Source organism: Oratosquilla oratoria, chromosome 36, assembly GCF_046742065.1.
Source record: "Oratosquilla oratoria isolate Oo_2021 chromosome 36, ASM4674206v1, whole genome shotgun sequence".
Lineage (NCBI taxonomy): Eukaryota > Metazoa > Arthropoda > Malacostraca > Stomatopoda > Squillidae > Oratosquilla > Oratosquilla oratoria.
The window spans coordinates 4646455-4669127 of record NC_134812.1 but is presented as its reverse complement, the minus strand read 5'-3'; the positions used below and the strand labels follow the sequence as shown (position 1 = coordinate 4669127).

Below are 22673 nucleotides of genomic sequence, written 5' to 3'. Positions count from 1 at the left end.
TCTGATTGTGGATTAATCGGTGAAAGCTGGTAGTATGGTCTGTGTTGATAATTTAATTTCTCTCATTAGTACTAGTGTATATTGTGTTTTGTGAAAGAATTCTTGCAACTCTGCACAATTCTATGTGATTTTGTTAATATATATTTGCAGTACATCCCACATGTGAAAAGAAAGCAAAGAGTGGAGGTGGAGGTAAATTGTAGACTGAGAGAAGCAAGTAAATACCATGGGGGATTAAAAGTGTTATGACAAATAGGCATTTGGGAATGCATGCAAAGAAATTATAAAGGGATGATTGTGCCTATGGCACTATATGGGCCAGACTTGTAATAAGATGCAGAGGAAAAGTTCAAATGTGTTGGATGGAGTGAGAAACAAGGTGAGAAGGAGAGCAGGAGTGGAAAAGGAGATGGTAGACAGGGCTGATGAAAGAGTATTGGCATGATTTGGACACATGGAAAGGAGTGAACATGAGAAGACAACCGAGGATGAGATGGATGGATGGGGAGGAGGGGGCTTTGAGCAAGAGGGGAATGTCTGTTGAAAAAAGAACGGGAGAAGGCAAGAGATAGTGTGGCAAGTTGGTTTTGGCGCGTATAGTGACGTGGGCGGCCTGTTTTGGCGCCAAAGGGTAGCGTGCCTTTGGGCCTGTTTTGGCGCCAAAGGGTAGCGTGCCTTTGGACTTAGTTTGGCGCCAAGAGAAGCGTGGTTTGGTCAGCGCCCACGCGGTCATCGCCCACGCAGTCAGCACCCGCGTGGAGTGCTGGTCAGTGCCACGCGGAGTACCCACGCGGACAATGAAAGCACCCTTGTCCGAGTTGGCTCCGCCCACCGTAGACCGCGTGGGGTAGGCCTAGAAGTTGATTGGACGACGCATGGCACCTTTGGGCAGCCTGGAAGTCAATTGGACCACGCATAGCATCTGGACGCTGGGCATCTTTATAAGAAGCACCCCAAGCACTCAAGGCGGTTATACGCCGATGTCCTTGCGAGAAGACACGACGCAGTGCCAGCTGACGACGACAAAGCAGTCCACTCGCCACGTGTAGGTCACGCGCAAAAGTAAGTACTTGCCACAGTCCGGTGCCCCTTAGTTAGACTCCGAACACTAGACTTGACAATAAAGAGAGCCAACCCACCTGTGTTTATATTGCCCAGCTCTGTGCCAGTCCTGTCCAAGTGGGTGATGTTGAAGCATTACCACAGTGGTGGCAGCGGTGCTTGGTGATATTTCCACATACTCACACCTTCTACTCAGTGAACGCATTCTCCACGTACCATTTCACATTGATAGGACTACTCAGTGAACACAAAAGGAGTACTTATTTGAGCTAGGGCTTCTTGTTGTTTTTAACGTTATCATGTCTCGTCGGGCCAACGTGACCCACGTGGTCGGTGCTGTGAGCCAACAGGCTAAGGCTTTTCAGGCCACGGCCGACGTTCCATTTTTTCTGTCTTCCGGCATAAACCACCATCCTTTGAGTGGTCTCCCGGCTTGTATTGACGCGACCTCGTGGCTTTCCTTATTAGAGGAAAGGTGGTCTCCAGAGGTCTCCGACGGCGATAAAATCGCGGTCACTCAGCAAAAATCAGCTGGCGACGCTGCAATCGCTGCTCGCCTAGCAAAGGGTCAGCATCCCAATGATTGGGAAGCTTTCAAACTCGCCTTCAAGAATTTTTTTTATGCACCTGCATCAGCAGATGCATTGGCAAATAGTCTCGATGAGGCAGTCATGCTGCCTTCAGAGACACTCACTTCCTTTGCCCTCCGATTGGCGGATATGGTTTCCTCGTATACCGTGTTCCATCCGGAACGGGTACCTTGGGCAACATTTACGGCAGTGACGCGTATAAAAAAGGTCATGCCGCAGCAGTTTGCGACTTCTCTTACTAGTGAACAACAGTCTTCCATTGTTGCTGTCCTCCATGCAGCCATCGACTATGCCCAGAGGCATAGCTGCGATGTGAAGACCGTCTACGCGGGCGGGGCTGATTCCCCGATGGCTTTATATCCTGCAACGGCCGCTGTTTCCCACCAGTACCCGGCCCCGGGCGCTAGTTCCACTCCACCTTCACACTCACAGTCAGTTTCCACAGTACACACAATCAAAGACTTCTCACCTCGCACTTCGCGGGACAAGGAGGCATATCATACTTATCCTCAAAATTTGAGAGGATTGGAGGCGCGTCCTCGTCCTGGACGTGACGCCGAGGCACGGCCTCGTAGGGACCTCACGTGCTCTCCTCGCAGAGGGGGGGGGGGAAACAAATACACGTGGAAGCGTAACCGAGGCCGTGGTGGTCATAAGCGTCCATTTTGCACCCACTGTAAAAAGGTGGGCCACGAGACCGATGCTTGTTACTATAAGCAACGCGGTCGCGAGTGCTCAGATTGCCAATCATGCAAGGGTGCGGGGCGGATTTGGAAGAGCGAAACCGCTCATACGAGTGTTGACCACGAGGCTCAGAGAAGTCTCGCGGAGAGTGGCTCGTCAAAAAACGGCCAGCGCAAAGGGAAATATACCCAGAGGTAATGGTCGAGCGACGGCCGCACGTGGAAGTTATTCACGTCGATTTGGCCAGCTCCCACACCACTGGTGGCGGCTTAGCCATGGTCGATGTCACATTGTTGGTGCCCCATGCTCCGAAGTCGGTTTCTGCTCTCTTGGATACGGGAGCGGCAGTATCTCTTATTCATAAGAGCATTTTGCCTGCCACCGTAGAAGGCTCCCAGGTCGGTACCACTAGGATAGTGGTAGCCGACGGCTCAGAGATGCCAAATCTTGGCAAGGTCGACGTTCATTTTCATCTCGCTGGGTTTCCATTCTGCCATTCCTTCTTTATCATCCCTGCTGAAGGTCTTCCGTCAAAACTCATCCTTGGGTTCGATTTCCTCGCGGCTCATAAGGTGTCGTTGACCTTTAGTCCTCTCACGTTCAAAGTGAACGACAGGGATGTCCCTGTTATCCTCACGAGAACGGTCCAGTCCTCAACACCGTTCATCGCCGTGTGCGAAGAGCGAGATAGTTTTCAGGGGTTAAGTGAGGAAGCCACATTCCCGGTCAAGACCGGTGAGGCTCACTGGGTTTCGGGTTTTTCAGGAGGCACCATAACTTTGGTTTTTGAGAAAGCAGACAAGCTTGCTCCCGCAGGTCAGGCCGTCTCGGCGCTGTTTACAGCATGCCCATATGTCGAGGGGGCCAGCTTGCTCGGTCAGGGAGTAGTAGAGCTGCTAAGGATGGAAAATGGAAAGGCGTGGTGCAGAGTTCCATTCCTGAATTTAAGCCCAGATACCCGTGAGTTTCACAAAGACCACGTGGTTGGCCACCTAACCCTCTTAGGAGAGACTGCGCTAGTAGACGGTGGATCTAACGTCTCAGTGGGAACGGTGCAGGCATCGAACGTAGTGGATAGCTCGCGTGGTGATACGTTACGGGCTGAAGTTGGGAAATTTTTTCCCAATAGGCATACCAAGGAATACGTTGCTTTGACCGAGTTAGTGGTCAAATATGGCGATGTTTTCGCCTTGCCAGGGGATCCACTTACTGTGACACCTCACTTCCTACACGAGATCCGGACCATTGGACCGCCAGTCTACCGCAAATCTTATCCCATTCCTGAGAAGTATAGAGCGGAGATAAGGGAACAGATTAGTGATATGCTCACTAAGGGAATCATTCGCCCATCTCGTTCTCCTTACAATGCTCCTGTTGTTCCTGTTGTTAAGAAGGATAAAAGCCTTCGTCTCTGTCTTGATTTCCGTGCTCTTAACAGACACGTCCTTGATGATAGGTTCCCTCTGCCGCACATTGACTCCATGCTACGCAATCTCGGCTCCAGCGTTATTTTCTCACTCCTTGACCTGAAGCAAGGGTACCTTCAAATCCCATTGGCGGAAGGTAGTTGTGAGAAAACGGCGTTCTCGACGCCTGAAGGGCATTACGAGTTTACGTCTCTCCCTTTTGGGCTTAAAGACGCTCCATCGTGCTTTCAGAGAGTGATGAACCAGGTGCTCTCGGGCCTGTTAGGGGTTAGTGCGATGGTGTACATGGACGATATTATTGTTCTGGGAACGTCTTGGGTCGACCACCTCAAGAATCTTGAGGATGTCCTTCGAAGATTGCAAGAGGCAGGCCTCTCTTTGAGGTTGGAGAAATGTCATTTCTTCCAGAAGGAGGTCGCTTACCTAGGTCATGTTATATCCCAGGAGGGGATAAAGCCTCAGAATGATAAAGTCCAAGCCATCAAGACTTTTCCCCGGCCGGTGCGTATGAAAGAACTACTTTCATTTCTCGGTTTAGCGGGGTATTATAGGAAATTTATTCCTAATTTTGCTGAGATTTCGTTGCCTTTGGTAGATATGACGAAGGGTGTCGTAGCAGGAAAGCACAAGAATCCTGAGCTTGGTCCTTGGACACCTCCTCAGTTAGATGCATTTGAGTCCCTCAAGTCCCATTTGTCATCCACAGTGGTCCTTCCTTATCCAAAATTTGATAGGAAATTCTTGCTTACCACTGACGCCAGTGATTCGGCGATTGGAGGCGTGCTTCAGCAAGAGGATGACGAAGGTAGGAGACGACCACTCTCCTATTTCAGTCGCACTCTGAACGAACACGAGCGTCGGTACAGCGTAGTCGAGAGGGAGGCGTTAGCGGCAGTGTACGGTCTCAGGATCAATCGCCCGCTGATTATGGGATACCCGGTAAGACTTTTGAGCGATCACAGACCGTTGGTCTGGCTCTTCACTGCTAAGGGCACGAACACTCGGATCCTCCGGTGGCAAATGGCGATCGCTGACTTCGATATTGAAGTCACATATATCCCAGGGAGACTGAATGTTGTCGCGGACGCCCTCTCTCGGATACGGGGGGCTGACCATCCTATAGATGATTTCATAGTTTCCCACATATCCACGAGTGGACGGGGTAACTCCGAGCCAACTTCTGTGGAGGATACCATCACGTGGGACCAGGTAAGCATCTGCAAGGAGCAAGATGCCCACCCTGATTGGGGTCGGATTAAAGAGTACCTCCGAGGGGCCACGTCGGGAGTTCCTAAGATTCCGCGCTTACGAGTTCCGATCGGGGAGTTTCGACTCCTACCCGACGGACTCCTATATCATGCGCGTAGAAATGCGTACCAGTTAGAGGAGCTTCGACTGGTATGCCCGGACGGAGCAAAGGCAGCAGCCTTGCGTATTGCCCATTCCCTTCCTATGGCGGGCCATGGTGGAGTCCAAGTTACTCTGGAACGGCTACAAAAATTTGCATTTTGGCCGAGAATGTCAGAGGATGTGAAGGAATTCTTAAAGAAATGCAAAATCTGCATCATGTGTAAACCTTCCTATGACCTCCCAGCTCCACTTAGACAGTTCCCTGACGTAAACACTCCATTTGAAAGGGTCCATGTTGACCTTATTGGCCCATTAACCACCACCTTACATGGTGCGAAATACATCTTGACAGTTGTCGATGTTCTGACCCGCTTCTTGGTTGCTGTACCAATTAACTCTAAAGAAGCGCGGATTGTAGCCAAAGCCTTCCTGGACCACGTCCTGGCAATACATGGTGCTCCGAGACAGGTGATCTCTGATGGGGGAGGAGAATTCATAAACGACACGTTCAAAGAGGTGATGGCGATGGCGAACATCAAGCATCACAAGATCACTCCTTGCCATCCCTCGAGCAACGGGATCGTTGAGAGGGTGAATGGGACCATTATAAAAATCCTACGGTCCCTTGTGCAGGAAAATCAAACAGGCTGGGATCAAATGCTCCCTTTAGCGGTCTTAGCTTATAATTCTGCATATCATAGAGTCCTACGGGATTCCCCGTATTTCCTCCTGTTTCACAGAGATCCTGTCCTCCCTATATCGGAGTTCACAAGGCCAAATGCCCCATGGTACAATGTGGACAAGTTATCGGCCGAAACAATGGCCGTAGCAAACTCATGTTTTGACAGGTGTCAACAGTTCATCGAAGCGGCCACTGTTGAGAGACATACCAAACGGCCGAGGACACGCATAAAACAGCTTGCCCTTGGTGACAGAGTTTATGTCACAACAAGACCTAAACAGGGGGTAAGTAAGAAGCTCCAACCGCTGTTCCAGGGCCCATATAGGATCACCAAAAGGGTGAGTGATGTAATATACACAATTAAAAATATAAAATCCGGACGTGAGTTCTCTGTCCACACGGACAGAATCAGGCAGGAAGGAAATCTCTCTGTGTGTGAGAACAAAAACGTAAGGAGAGCGTTCCCCACACACGAGAAGGAACCCCTGGACCTCCAGGAGGACAATGGCGGCTCACATTAGCACGCCGATTCAAAGATCTTATAACTGCTCCGTGTGTCACATAGCACGTGAGATGATCATCAGAACTATGTTTTTCTTATTCTCAGGTCTTCTTCTTCTTTTGTCCATATTTGGTTTACAACCCAAAAAAAAAAAAAAAAAAAAAAAAAAAAAAAAAAAAAAAAAAAAAAAAAAAAAAAAAAAAAAAAAAAAAAAAAAAAAAAAAAAAAAAATTATAATAATAATAATAATAATATTATTAATAATAATAATAATTGACACAATTTTTGATTATTTTTTCTGTATATGTCGGCGCACACGCCATCCCTGGAAACAATGTTCCTGCCGTCTCTTTTTGTACCTCCCCACATATTTCCCAATCACCACGAGTTGGAACAGCAATTTTTCTGCCAGCGGAGGACCACCAGAGACCAGCACGTCGCAGCATCACAGGCGAGAACGAGGAACGTGCATCAGCTTTCTGAGATCACAGGCAAGGCGTAGTACATTATTCTCCCACTGTTAGCAATTTTCTTGATAATAATGACTCTTGATAATACTGTATTCTGTACATATCCATTGTGGTTATGATCCACGCATATACCCATCCTGTGCAAAAGTTTCTGCCGCTGATATTTTTTACAGATATGCGAAGCACAAATTGCAGCCGGCAGCAATTATGAACATCAGCGCAGAGTTCCCAACACGTTGTTAGAAGGACCTCACGCCCACGCACGACCAACACATCTGCTCCGTTTCTTCTTCCTATATATATATATTTTTTCATCCCTTTCTGGATTCCCATTATATTTTTTAGTTGGCACGGTTGTCGCGAAGGGTTTTTTCATCGATGTGATTGCTGTCTTTAGGGAACGCACTTTGGTGTATTACCTCCTGACACGTACGCATCGATTTTTCCCTCACGCCAGTGTAGATTGTTTTTTGTTGTTTCGGTAGTCGTTGACTTTTTGGCGGGGGGAGGAATGTGGCAAGTTGGTTTTGGCGCGTATAGTGACGTGGGCGGCCTGTTTTGGCGCCAAAGGGTAGCGTGCCTTTGGGCCTGTTTTGGCGCCAAAGGGTAGCGTGCCTTTGGACTTAGTTTGGCGCCAAGAGAAGCGTGGTTTGGTCAGCGCCCACGCGGTCATCGCCCACGCAGTCAGCACCCGCGTGGAGTGCTGGTCAGTGCCACGCGGAGTACCCACGCGGACAATGAAAGCACCCTTGTCCGAGTTGGCTCCGCCCACCGTAGACCGCGTGGGGTAGGCCTAGAAGTTGATTGGACGACGCATGGCACCTTTGGGCAGCCTGGAAGTCAATTGGACCACGCATAGCATCTGGACGCTGGGCATCTTTATAAGAAGCACCCCAAGCACTCAAGGCGGTTATACGCCGATGTCCTTGCGAGAAGACACGACGCAGTGCCAGCTGACGACGACAAAGCAGTCCACTCGCCACGTGTAGGTCACGCGCAAAAGTAAGTACTTGCCACAGTCCGGTGCCCCTTAGTTAGACTCCGAACACTAGACTTGACAATAAAGAGAGCCAACCCACCTGTGTTTATATTGCCCAGCTCTGTGCCAGTCCTGTCCAAGTGGGTGATGTTGAAGCATTACCACAATAGGGGTGAGTGGAGAATGGCTGTGTAAAGATGATATTGTGATGCAAGGGAGGGAGGGGGCAGGGATGGAGGGGAGTAGGGAGTGGTTTTGTGTGAACAATGTTTTGATGCAGCCTGAAGGGACTTCTCTCAGTCTTCTGTTTTTCTGCATGTGGGGATGGGGTCACCAATTAAGTCAATAGGTCCTGCTGTGGATATACTATGTCTTGCTGCATTGTTTCTAACCCAGAGTGGTGGGTGAAATACAGGCATGACCTGTCATCCATGAGGAGCTAAGATAAGAAGGAGGAAAGGGTGGTGGATGGGAGTGGATACATGTCTTTTGACTTGGCTAGGCCTCTTATATATGGGAAAAGCCCTTACTACAGAGACATCTAATGTGCACTTGTTTTGTGTTAGTGTTTCTGGCTAGAAACATGGAACATAAGAGAGGAAGAGAGGAAGAATTTAAATGTGTTTGAGATGAAATGCCTGAGAAGTATGGTAGGGGATTATTAGGCTGGATAGAGTGAGAAACGAGGAGGTGAGAAGGAGAGCAAGGGTGGAAAAGGAGTTGGGAAAGAATGAGTGAAGAAAGATTAGTATAAGAAGTGTGGAAGGCAGAAGTGGACAGAGTAAATATGAGGGGGCAACCAAAGATGAGATGGATGGATGGATGGGGTAAAAGGGGCATTGGTTAAGAGGTTAATGTCTGTTGAGGAAGGAAGGGCAAAGACAGGAGATAGGGATGAGTGGAGAACGGGTGTGTATAGATAATGTCGTAATGCATGGAAGGGAGTGGGTGGGGATGGGGGTTATGGAGTATATGTGAATATTCTGACACAACCTGGAGATATTTCTCTCTGTCCTTTCTTTTTCTACATGAGGGTACAAAGAGAGGAAGGGGGGAGGGGGTTGCCTATTAAATGAAGCAGCCTTGCTGTGGATGTGCTGTGTTTTGCTGCAATGCTTCTGACCCAGGGCAGCAAGATGCAGTTATGACCCGTCATCCATGAGGAGCCAAGAAACGAGGGAGGGAGGGGGTGGTGAATGAGAGTAGAGTATGTGGGAATGAAATAGGTGGGAGTGAAATTATGCATTTGAATCTGGCTACCTCCCTTGTAAGGGGATGTCCTTGGTGTGTGTGTGTATGTATATATATATATATATATATATATATATATATATATATATATATATATATATATAAATATATATATATATATATATATATATATATATATATATATGTACCATATGTACATGTCTGGCTGAGGGTTTAGGCATGTGCATGAAGCAAATGCAGTCTGTTGTGAACTATTTAGTGTTGGAGTGCAATACATTCTAAGAGTACCAATGAGTGGTGCATGTTGCACTAGAGATGTTTGCATATAATTGACGAGTTCAGCAGATGTGAAGGTCTTTTACCCCTCTTAAAGTGGTATGGGTGAAAGGTAAATGCATGCCTTTCTATACATATAGTAAGGGCCTGGTTTTGCTTCAATGTTCCCAGATAGATGTGGGAGGGTAGGTCCTGTCACTTGATCTTTGCTCCTCGTGGATGAAGGGCCAACCCTGTTTCCCATCAACTGCTTTGTTTAAAGGCAAAACAGATACAGGACCTCCACAGCAGGTCACAAGAACCGATTTACTCCCAGTTTCATTACATGGTGACCACCCCCACTTTTCTTCCACTCAAAGAAATATATAGCAGAAAAGAAAACCCTTCAGGTCATTATCTATTCCTCACCTATTGGCAACCATTCCTCCACTCAAACCTATCTCTTGCCCTCTCCCTTCCCTGCTTGACCAACATTCCTCTTGCATCTAATGCCCCTTTCACACCATCCACCTCCACCTTTCACTCTTTTTGCTAGTCCCACCTGGGGGCTGTTGCCAGTTTCCTAGGACACAAGTCTTCTGCAAGAGACACCAGGGGCAATGGATTGATTGAAAGATTGATTTCCCATTATCTCTCATACTTTTCACCCCATATACCATTTATATACAGCATTCCCTCCTTAAAACATACCCATTCTTCTTCTATTCCCATTTTTTTCCCTTTATCCAGACAACAACCCAAAATATCTACACTAAATGAACCGTGGCCATTGGCAGCTCAATGTGGGCTGCAGTTCTCCAGCTAGAGAACCAGGGCAACATATTGTCATTATATATCCTTCAAACACCTCAATTCCACTTATTCTAAATGACTTCTCTATCCTGTATAGGCTTCTACAGACATGTACTGACAAATATGGAAGACAAGGGAAGAGAAACAAGCCTCTGCAAGCACCTTTACTAAGTGTATAACACTGCTCAATATGTTTTAACACCTTTTCAAAGATGCAAATTTGAAAATGGTCGAACAGTATTCCTTAACAAATGCACTTTACAGTCCTGCATTTCCTTCCCTGGTCTTTTTACTATTTGTCTTGTAGTCACCATCCAGGTCTCTCTCCCATACATAAGAAATGATCAATTACTGCTTCCAGGGTTATCCTTTTTTTTCCCCACACTACTCTCGGGTTACCTCCTACCTTCTCAGCCCCCTCCACACTCTATGACCCACTTATATCTCTCCTCCAGACTGCCACTTCCACATACATAAATTCCCAGATATTTCCAATTATCTACCAACTCATATTTTCACCCATATTACTATATACCAAATACATGCCCTTCACTCCTAGATAACACTACAACTTTCCTCTGACACATCAACTTTTCATTTTCTTTCCATCACCAAACCTACCAAACTCACTCACCAACTTCTTCAAGCTCCCCTTGGTCTATGCTAGAAGAGCAGTGTTTTCTGCATTTACCTGGCTGTTTAGAATCCATTCTATTCTATATCCTTCCAGCCATGACAACTTTTGCATTCATTTCTCTGTTCACCCCATCCATCAATCTTTGCCTCAAGTTTCACTAAGTGGAAAACCTGCAGCCTCACAATGGCTGGCAACAGTCCCTGGAACCTTCCACAGATCTCTCAGGAAAAGAAATTTTCGGCTGTTGCATATGTTGTATCAGTACTGGACTGTTTCTATGTCACAAGTTAAAAGTTGTAGGACAAGGAAAGCAGTCACCAGATGGCAGTTCCCCACATAAGAAGTTAATAGAGAAATCTAAGACCCAGTCCAGAGAGCAAGGGTCAGCCCCTCAGGGTTGCGCCTCCTGACGGAGTTGAGAGGGTTGACAGGTTTTGAAAATGGGTAGCTTTGCTGCCCACCTTACGGGACCACCATATTCAGGTATTCATCATTGGTCCCTCACTCCATCGATAAACAGATTGGAAATTTTCTTTTTCTGTAAAAACCATCTACAGCCTGCACTTATCTCGAGGAACAATTTAAAATCCCTCCAAAACAGAAAAACAAAATACGTTTGTAAACAATCATCAAACAACTTACCACAACTATGGTGCCCAGGTAAAAGAGGCCATCCTTCCCATGGGAGAGAATATCTTCCCCACCCACAAACCGTGCTGTGTGGTTCTTTTCCTTGGTGGTACTGTCTGGTGTCACAAACCCACTATCACCCTCACTGTCAGCATCCTGTGTTTGGACATGGGGAGGTAGATAAGATATATGGATGTTATCAATGAAAAAAATAAACACAAATAATTAAAAATAAATAAATGAAATAATCAAATAAATAAAACATAAAATAAAATATACACAAAAGATTACGTAAACTGTCCAGGCATACCCCCCATTCATGCATAATGACTAAGCTACATCAACATTCCTAAGTAAAGGAGATAATAAATATATTTCAACGTAAAAATAGGATACAGTAGCTACTTGTATTCATGAGACCTACTCTGAATCACTATTAAGGATTACTCAAAATGAGGAAAAAATGAAATAAAATTCAATACAATAAATGCCAAGGGAAATACTAGTGAGGTCCTCCTTGTTCAATAATAAAAAAAAGGGGTCAAACTGAACAATATAAAATGTTCTAACCCTCATGCTGAATTAAAATGTTCAATCCCTCCACATTTGCTCGACACCTTAATTTACAGAAACAAGCAAAGGTCAACTCTGCATTTGTATACAGAAGCCTGAGGAAGAGGGCAAACTAATTTGCAAAGCCTGAGGGAGTGGAGGTAAGCAGTCAGGGAGTGCTGAGGGTTTTTCACTAAAACTAGCTGCCCTACTAAATCATACAAGCTCGGCTTCGGGGAGCTGAGGAGTTAGTGTGTAAGTATTTGTCGATGACTGCTGACATTGGGATGAGCATATCAACTGACTTCGGTGGAATCAAATGTGACCTTTCTAAAATAAAAAGCCTAACTGGTATATGAAGACCATTCAGTGCATTGCAACTGTCTAATTATTAACTGATGAATATGTTTCTCTGGTAGAGAAAATATTGAGGCAACTTACATTTAAATGTATATACATTCATGTACCAGAGGGCCTTTCCTCTTATAACAAGGTGGCCATGTGAAGGCATACACTCACCCAATACCCATCCCATGCCTATTCAAAAATCCATTCACTGTTCTTACCATCCCAACACCTCACTGATGAATGTTCATCCCTCTTCATCATGTCCCTCCAAACACACTACTCGGGTCAAAGGCAATGCAGCAAGACACAGCACTTCCATAGCAAGGTGCAACAGCTAGAGCTGGTTTACCCCCACTAATCATTATTCAGCAGCCCCCCTACTCCTAACCCACACAAGGAATGCAAAGCCAAGAAGAGAAGAAAAAGAAAAAAAAAAAAATGTAACAATTTGGTTTATTTCAATATATAATCAAAGTGTAGTGTATACGAACATGTTACACCCAATATATTGAAAAACTGATAAATGTGTAGTCTACCATATCTTCATTTTCCTTTCCACACTAGACTTAAACATGTATTTTTTTACATATCAATCAATTCTTACTCTCTAGTTATATTGATACCTCAGTAAACAAGGGTCTTCTTAAAATTTCAGTGCCCTGCATCCTCAAGAAAATAACAAAATTTCAAGTATGACATACCATTAGATTTAATTATGCCCTTATAAACTCATTTCCCAGTCTTCAGTCTCTGAGCAGTTGCCATGATAAACCCTTCACACTTGCACCTCTGACAAAATAATAGTATTCTAAAATAAAAATATAATACTGGTATATACCTTTAGGTGATCAAGTTATAGCAAGCAAGCTCTTAACAACAAGTTTTAACAACTGCTACTACTTGAAAGCATTCAAAATATAAAACTAGTGTTCTCAGATTAAACACACACAAGCCAGTAACTGCACATGTCAGTCTAAAGCCTGCAGATACATAAAATTTGGTTAATAAATAGTTTCTAGGCACGATGCAGCAAATGCTATGACTGGCAATAAAACAGGCATGCAGGAGAAACTTGTTCATGCAGAAGCTAAGGCTATTAATGAGTGAAATGAGTGAACATGCATGTAGAGCTTGGTAAAAAGACTTAGTCTTACTCGTTAAGTGAATGTCTAATTAAAATTTGTACTTTACCAGTTTGACAGCATCATAACAATGCATGAGTAGACCCTGGCGTGAAAGGGGTCTCAACAAAATCATGATCCAGATGAACTCTAATCAAATATACACAAGTCCCTTGTTATGTCTAGCCAATATGCAAATTCAAAGATATGCAATAAACATATTTTACCAAGTCCCCATTTTATGCATAAAAATCTAAGTTATGAGAGCTGTGTATAATATTTTGTTGTACATGAATCGAGAAATAGCCACTCTATGCAAATTCACACATGTGCAATGCATCATTTGAATATATGGAGTGACTGATGCATTAGTCTTCAATTAACTAGTACATCAAAAGTAAAGCATCCTTAACCTCTCTTTGTGATGGTCAAGGCTGGGAAGCATGCAAAAATAAACCCATCCCTCAGCTAACTAAAATAAACAGATATTTGTTTAACAAATCTATAAAGTACGTCTGTGATGAAGGGACTTTTTAAAGTTCTACACCAACATTCCAAACACACTGCAAAACTTAAGCACAAGCATTGCAATAAGCCTACACGGTTACCAAGCCCCACATATTAATATTTGCGGGGTTCAAGGGTTATGCACTGTATGGGGGAATTAAAGCAGTGTCCAAGCACTATACAGAACCTAAGTGATTATCAAGTACTACTAAGGACCTGAGATACAATCAAGCACTTATGAGAACTTGATACAAATTGCTTAGATCTGCAGAGGAGCCTGAAATAGCTACCAAGCCCTGTACAGAGCCTGGAAAGAATCAAGCACCCAAGAGAACCTGGCATATGCCAAGCACCCGTGGTGCCTGGCATACCCCAAGCATCCTACTGAGCTTTGTCAGTGTTCGAGCATCCTAAGTTTGAGAGTGAGTCCATAAGGGCAAACTACAAACCAAAACCACTTGCCTAAATAGGAAGACAAAAGGAAGACACTCCAGTTACAACTGAAATGATAAGAACAAAACAAACACCAAGAGAAGTCAAATTAAAATGACTTAGCTTTAAATTTCCAAATAAGGTTAGCCCTACACTGCCATGCAAATCATTTTGAAAATAAAAGGAAAGACTAAAGATAATATGGTACACTTTGACTGACTGTCAGTGCAATGACAACTAAAGATAAAATCAATGGCAATGAATTCATGGAATACATCAAGACTTAAATACTTGCGATCTCGTAATTGCCTAAAATTAAAAGAACCCCAGTACCACAGCTGAATGTACAAAGAGATGATCATGCTGTAGATGCTGCTGACCATGCTGGTTATTATCGACTGAAGAAAAAAAAAGTACTAGAGGGAAATGCACTCTCTAGGCACATCGCAACTTGTCTTCATTATGTAACACTATCCCCAAATGAAAGAAGAGTATAAGATTCATAAACTTAACAATACTGGGAACAACAATCTACTTGTGACGTGAAAGGGTATACTTGATTAACTTAAAAAACTGATCACATCTGATGACAAGACCAAAGTACTTAGGTGACTAAGGAATGTTGGGAGACAACCTACCCTTTTCCTAGGTCCAGACATGGTGGCAGTCTGTCTGTACTACACGTCTACAAAGTCTTCACACCCACCAAATCTTGTATCTAAAGTTCCCTGTAAAGAGACAAGGCAGTGAACTTTACAGGATCAAACTGGGTCAAGTTCCTTAAAGCACCCAAAGCACCAACCTGTGCTGGTGCCAACCTAAATCGATTTCATAGATTTCATGCACTTCATGCACTAGAGAAGGGCCAACTATTAATGAGTTATAGACAGCCTGAAAGAGACAATACCCAAAACGAACTTCTAAACCCTTATCCATTCAACCCAAAGGCACCCTATACAGAATCTACTCTGACCAACACCAAACTGTTTAATTCAGTTGAGAAAAAATTTAGGTCTCGGTTGTTAGACCCCATTTTATCCTAAGTCTGCCCATCCCCCCCAAAAAATAAATAAAACAAATATCTAACACTGTAGAGTATGCCACCAGGGTGAATGGGTTAAGAATAAGTTCTTGAGACAAGTGTATATACTGTATGTACAAACATGTCAATTTCTGTATATACACCCATGCAAACCACAATGCCTATCTACACCTTTCATAAAACATTAGTGATTATTCATATAAGAAGACATACCATAATTGAGGAAGAAACTGGATGCAAGGACTTAACTCCATACCTGTCACCTAAACCATGATTACAGCTACAATATTACTGGTTCATTCTTTACTCCTACAGTGCATTCTGAGAGAAAAATTATACCGTCTTCACTTCAGGAATTTCTCGACAAATTCATACATGTATACGCAAGTTCTGTAACTTACAGATTTTGATACTTATAGGGGGAAAATCTACCTTTGACTAACACTTAATAGTAGTAATAAATGTCCACTACAATATTCACAAAATGTCAGATTCTTTTTTTAATACAAGGTTGATAAATCAGACCAAAATGGAAAATGTATATCATACCAATCACACACTATGTATTATGCATTTATGTATGTTCACACTATGTATTATGCATTCATGTGCACACACAAACAACACATAAGTTTTTGAAGTTTAGGTTTGACCTACTGAAGCACAGATTGGACCCTCATGAGAATAGTTCTTATTAATTTTTATTACAGTTAAGCATGCATCTACACCCACATACACATACACACATGTGTACAAGTTCAAGCATCTGAAGAAAAAGAGGATAACAGTGGAGGAATCAGATATGCTAGCGCATGACACAGCTTGTACAAGAACGGAGCAGGAGAGAGATGCAGATGAGGATAAGGAGGAAATGTGAAATGTGGATAAAATGGAAGAGAGAACAATGGTAGTGGAAAAAAAAAAAAAAAAAAAGGTAAGGAGGTTCCAAATGAAGTGTTATCGCTAAATTTCATTTATCCCTTGTAGAAGGTGCATAAGGACACCTGGGCCATGAGGGTTAGGTTATATGTACAAATGACCCAAGTTCAAATCTCCTTGAGCTGACACAAAAAATAGATGCAAGGATCCATACATATGGTTGCGCCCTGTCAAATTTATCTCATCCATTATCCTGACATTAAAACTCTAACAAATGCAAGTAAAGTCAGTCCAATCTGTTCATACCACATACACACCCGTTATGTGAATAACCTTCATATATACAACCAAACATACCTCAACATGTTTGAATGAACGCAGAGCACACCTGCATGGCAGAAAACAACTCCGCTTAAGATTTAATGTTTCCCCACTGAGATGGGGCAGTCCACATTACTGCCATAAAAAGTCAAAATTAATCAACTCCAAAATCTTTGTTGAGAAAATCAATGGTCATTGTTTTTGTTTTTTTTTAACTTTATATATGCATCTTGAAGTTTTGCAAACCTGGGGATTGATAACAGAACTGTTGCTTTATGGCATTAGATTCCCATAAAAATGTTAAGCAAATAGTCAATGCATTATGCCTTTGAATAATGCAGAAAATATGTAAAGTTACAACAGTCTGCCTGTTCAGACCTCAATATAATGGTAGGACAGGATTAATCCACCTTTAGAACAAGGTTAATCTCTGTTGATTCCATAAAAAAATTGAGAAAATCACCTTTTTGGAGTTATTGCGTTCTGCCCTTTTATGGCAGAGTACAATGCAATGGACTATAACTAAAACAGGACCAGAGAAACCACAATCATGCTCCCTTATCATTTGGGGAAACTGAACACACCACCATTGGTTAGTTACTCTCCGCACTAGGAGCTCAACCACTGTATGCATACATACACACAATTCACACCAGAGAAATTCATACAGGAACAACCACATGATAGGCTCATAAGCTAGATTCTGACATTCTAAGAAAGTCTTCGTTTTCCAGCATATTCCGTATGTTTTCTCATCTAGTTTGTTCTACCAAACAAGTCAAATTACTCTGATGAATAGAACTACAATTCAGTTTTGTCTTTGCTGTAAAACTTAAAGAGAAATTATGTGAACTAATCATTCATGTTGGCCACAAATTAATTCAATGCATTTGGAAACAAAATATGCTGGACATTAAGAAGTAAGGTGGAGGAGAGGGGCGAGAATATACAATTCCTATCTTCAAAATCACTACAAAACAAAAGCATCACAAAACTCATCATCTCCCTATACTACTTCCTATCCACACACCAAATGCCAGTGTTTGGCATGCATGCACATATGTGTAATTGTAATATCATGAAAAGGAGCTATATTTGTAGGTGTCTGTCTATTTCTACAAATGCCATAACTAGATAAGAATCTGATTAGGTGTGTCACATTATTACAGTATCTACCACTAGAATACTGCCTGCAGACCTGGCCTGGCAACAGAAACCAAATACTCCAAGGTGTAATCACCACACAGGATATAGAACATAAATTGTTGTGCTATCCTGCAATCACTCGCAACAAATAGCTCAACAAAATCCCTATCAAATGAAGCAGAGGTTATAGCTAGTTTCCTTGGGGTTCTAAGTCTCCTCTAAAGGAGAACCATGGCAACATATTGATTGAATGAACACTGCAAGAGAACAATTTTCCTCGGAAATTAGGTTCACACATCAGCAAACCTGTAAAATCTTAAATTCACACAAAGCGTGCCATTTTCTTACATATCAAGCAATTACAAAAGAAACATCAATGAGAAGACCCTTTTCCCAAATATATACAATCATGTGTAAATTATTACAATAATAAATAAGAGGGATTACAAGGAACATATTTTAGATCACGAGCAAAGTCCGCACAAACAAGATATCCCGACATCAAATTCCTTACACTGAAAATATCTAAGCAATGGATAAAAATGTCTCAACACTTTAGTATCATACAAATTTATCAAGGCATAAAAAAAGGCCACGTTACACAATGAATGCCACCTACCGAGTAACACCTATCACTCACAAACCAAGCTTCCTTAAGAACAAGCTTAATTAGTACCAGCACATGAAAAGCTTTATGGTTTTTATGACATACACCAAGAAATGCTCCAATTCACAGAATGAACCCGAAACATGGTGTATAATTCTAGGTCATTTATGGTACATATTATTATTATTATCATTACTTTTTGAGATTACAGCTCAATTCCTAGTTTATTTGTCCTATGCCTTATGGGAAACTTTAACATTCTATCCGTATGAACAAGGAGATAGACAGTCTCGTAATATTGGAGGTCTACAACCTAGGTATATCGTTTTTTTCAAAATGAAGGGTACCACTGTAACACGTTTCTTTCCCATTAAAAAATAAATAAATAAATTATATATATATATATAAGCTAAGCACTTCCCTAAACAAATATTTGAAAAAAAAAATTCTTGTTCAAATTATTATAAACCTAAGCAAAGTTTTGGATTTGGAGAAAAAAAAAAAATGATAAAAAAAATCAATGAGAAGACACCTTTTCCCAAATGTATACCATTATGAGTAAAATATTACAATAAATAAGAGGGTTTACAAGGAACAAGGGATAAAAATATCAACACTTTAGTATGATACACGTATGTCAAGACATAAAAAAATAAACAAAACAAAAATTGGCCACATGTAACATACAATGTATACCACCTAGCAAGTAACACTTATCCCTCATAAACCAAGCTTCCTTGAGAACAAGCTTTTTTCTAAATATCAGCACATGAAAAGCTTTACTATTTTCATGATGTACACCAAGAAATGCTCCACCAATTCACAGAATAAATCCTAAACACGGTGTACAATTCTAGCTTATTTATAGTACGTATTATTATTGCTACTACTTTTTGAGTTTGGAGCTAGCTTCCTAGTTTCTTTATTTGTCCTATGCCTTCTGGAAAACTTGAACATACTATGTGAATGAACATGGAGATGGACAGTCATAATATTGTAGGTCTCCAACTTAGTTACAGCATTTCCAATGATTGAAACACCTGTTTCTTTCCAGACCCAGTTATTAAAAAAATATATACCTGAAACTAAGCACTTCCCTAAACAAGTATTTTGAAGAATGTGTTCTTCAAATTATCACAAACCTATGCTAAGTTTCAGATTCCTGTTTACAAAAGAAAGATTAATTCTAACTACAATGCCGCTTTAACTTGTAACAACCCTTGTAGCAACCACTAAAGTAACATTTACCTTTGTTTAATAATAAAAAAAAATGGTGATCAATTGCCCCACCCAAAACAAAATGAAAAGGCCTTGAAAGTAACTTCAAACATTGACATCATCAACCAATTTCTATCAATCACAAAAAGCACTTGTAATAGTTACAATAATGACTACCCACACTTAAATCTCAACTGTAATCTATGAAAAACAAAATCAAACACCATAATAACCCAAATTATTAAATTTGGGACAATAAATGGCAGAGCAGGAATGATTTAACCAGCCTTCCTTTCATTTTGTACCTCCTAACAGACTATTCATCATTAACAATCATTTGACCTAAATATGTAAACAAGGGGTGCACATGTCCACAGCGTCAACTTTTACAAGTTTCTAGACAACACATACTAATCTAGAACTATATATGCCCATCTAACCTTGAATCAAATTTCGCTGGTCGCATCTGGCTCTCCCTTGCCCTACCCCACTGAGAGAAGAAACGAATTCCTTGATATCACTGATCACACGCAGCAGTGGTACTGGCATGTACCCGAGGGTGCAGGATCTACCATTTCGCTAAGCAAATCACTAATCGTGTTAATAAACAAACCGGGAATAGAAAAAGCTGGGAGCTTTGATAGCTGGGCGTAGGCGTTACAAGCGAGAAAATCAGCTGTTGTGGTGTCTGAGCGGGGGGACCCACAGCAAACGTTAGGCCTAATTTGTCCTCCACCTCCCATAGCAATGTCAACACTTTGACGTCTCCCTGTTTCTCACAGATATTTCATACGTCTTGATAGTAATATGTATTTTAAAAACAAAGTGAATTCAAATTTGTTTGGGAAATGAGTAAACACAAACATTCCCGCTTCAAACTGTGTCAACAACCTTTTCTGCTGCATATCCAAAGTAACTTTCCCTTTTCACTATTTATTTTCTATAAAAACGGTCTCCAGCTGTTTAGAAAAATACATAAGTAGTATCAGTACTTACTATACTAATTATATGTTACCTTTAAGACCTCAACAACATGGGTATTGAAGAGACTCGCGTCACAAATAAATAAATGGTGTTCCCCCACAGCCACCACTAGACGCCATATTCGAATTGCAGCGTTTGTAACGGCCCTGCCGCAGATCCACGCCCGCCAAATTTAAAAAGTATATAAGCCAATATATTCTATTAACACTTCCATTCGGGACGTAAAGATGTTTCTTATTGCATCCACGATTACGAAAATTACAATCAGATCACTGACACCGTATGAATGAAACGCAAACGGAAAACAACCGTTGCCTCTCCAAACTGCAGCGGCGGTCGCTACAGGAACTTCCTTGGTCGTGTTGATGAAAAAAAAATTAAATCTTAGTAACTCCCACTTACAAGAAAATTTGAGTATACAAATAGGTTTCACACTTTGGTAATATTAACATGTAATTCATATTTGCTGAGATTACTTACAAGTTTTATATACACACGGTATTACCATGTTTCCAGTGAGATATGTAAATATATGCAGTTCGTCTGACTCTGTTCAGCATTCTTCATTTGATTGCACTGTCGAGAATTGGAGAAATTTTCTAAAAGTTGTTAAGTGTTACAAAATAATTGTACACGTCTTATCAGTGCGCTAGAAATTAAAGATTGACATCTTCTGGCTGCAATATTACGAATTTAAGTAAACAAGTTTATAGTGCAAGGTGGCAACTATGAAGCTGCAGTAGTATGAATTTGCATTGCATAAGCATCGTGTTTCTTATTATAATTTTCTTTATTCTGTCGTTTGCTCTTCTTAAACTATACTTCATCTTTATTACTCACACTTAATAACATAATTGTTCATAGTAAAAAAAAATTGTATTTTCATGATAAATCAACTTGATATTCTTGATATCGTGACAAATTTAACCTGCATACGATACAGATTCAGAGTAAGGTGCTATCGATTCTAATTTCCTCTGAGAATAAGAGTCAGTTTGTAGGTGTGAAAATTATTCAGAGCTAATTTCAATACTGATCCATAACCTAACTATTTTATCCATGCACGTCCCGCGGGGAATGACAAAGTCAGGAACATGTAGACAGGATCAGTCTCACACGCAACCCACTCTACTGACACACACCCTCCATCCTTCTTTTGCCCTCCTTCCTCTCCCCCCTTCCCCCATTCCACCCCACTCCCATAGACACCGATCCCTTTCCCCCCAAGCCCAACTAACCACGTTGGCAGTTTTTGTAACTATTGCAGATGTCGTTAGTATGGTCGCCAGTATCTTCGCAACGTTGTGGGTTACGTGACAATGCAGGTGCTGAACGGAATGTAGTTTACCATTGCTTCTATCCATGTTGCTAAAATGTTTCTAGTAATAATTACTGTAAAAACAACAAAATCAACAATATACATAAATCAATTTGTACACGGTCACGCATCATCCTTGATGACTGGAAACTAATTTTCACTCACTCATAGATAAATGCTTATTACATTTAACTCTGCCATCCTTTACAGCTGCCCTACAAAAATATTTAATTTGCTACCTTTCTGGCGCGATATTGTAAAGGAAAGAACTGGTCATATTGGTGATGACATGAGATACAACCGTTGCACGAGAAAATCCGCTGTAATTTAAAAAAAGTTTCTAGGACGACAAATCTTCAGGTAATCCATGTATATATATATATATATATATATATTATATCGGCCAATATATAATCCCAATTATGATATAATGCAAGACTTGAAACCTGACGAAGGCAATGTAGAGAGCACGTGTAAGAGATCAACGCAAGGAATAAAGAAATGAAGACAGGAGCAGTGCTAATTCGATGAGAGAGAGCATACCAGTGTGAAAAATATTGGGGAAGCGATAAAGGAACGGAAATAAAATTCGGCAGAGCAGATAGCCATGAAGTATAGGAGATGGAACAAGTGTGTTTATTGAATAGATGCCGGGAGATGGCGGGTTTGGAAAAGGGAGACTAGACGAAGGTGGTTAAAGGAAAGATGAAATGGATATATATATATATATATATATATATATATATATATATATATATATATTATACAGTATATATATATATGTATATATATATATATATATATATATATATATATATTTGTGTGTGCCTGTGTATGTGTGTTTGTGTGTGTGTGTGTGTGTGTGTGTGTGTGTGCGAACAGATTTATTCAATTCTCGAACGCAA

At 41.7% G+C, this 22673-nt stretch overlaps 1 protein-coding gene and 1 long non-coding RNA gene across 7 annotated transcripts in view; one reads left to right on the top strand and one right to left on the bottom strand.

Annotated features, from left to right (window-relative positions):
• Nucleotides 1-20712, bottom strand: part of Pcl (polycomb protein Pcl) — a 73527-nt gene extending 52815 nt beyond the window's left edge. The window contains exons 1-3 of one of the 6 annotated variants that reach the window (XM_076174441.1): nt 20482-20712; nt 14892-14981; nt 11306-11449 (exon numbers count right to left, since the gene is read on the bottom strand). In XM_076174441.1, coding sequence (XP_076030556.1) covers nt 11306-11449; nt 14892-14912 — 165 coding nt within the window. In that variant the 5' untranslated portion in view covers nt 14913-14981; nt 20482-20712. Of the gene's footprint in view, nt 1-11305; nt 11450-12894; nt 12983-14891; nt 14982-19906; nt 20037-20079; nt 20323-20462 lie in introns of those variants that run through there. The other 5 variants (XM_076174437.1, XM_076174436.1, XM_076174439.1 and 2 more) reach the window with 5 other exon arrangements.
• LOC143018881 (uncharacterized) lies at nt 577-7845 on the top strand. Its single transcript, XR_012965780.1, has 2 exons — nt 577-1062; nt 6710-7845. It is a non-coding gene; the product is annotated as an uncharacterized LOC143018881 (long non-coding RNA).
• Nucleotides 20713-22673: the final 1961 nt, after the last annotated feature.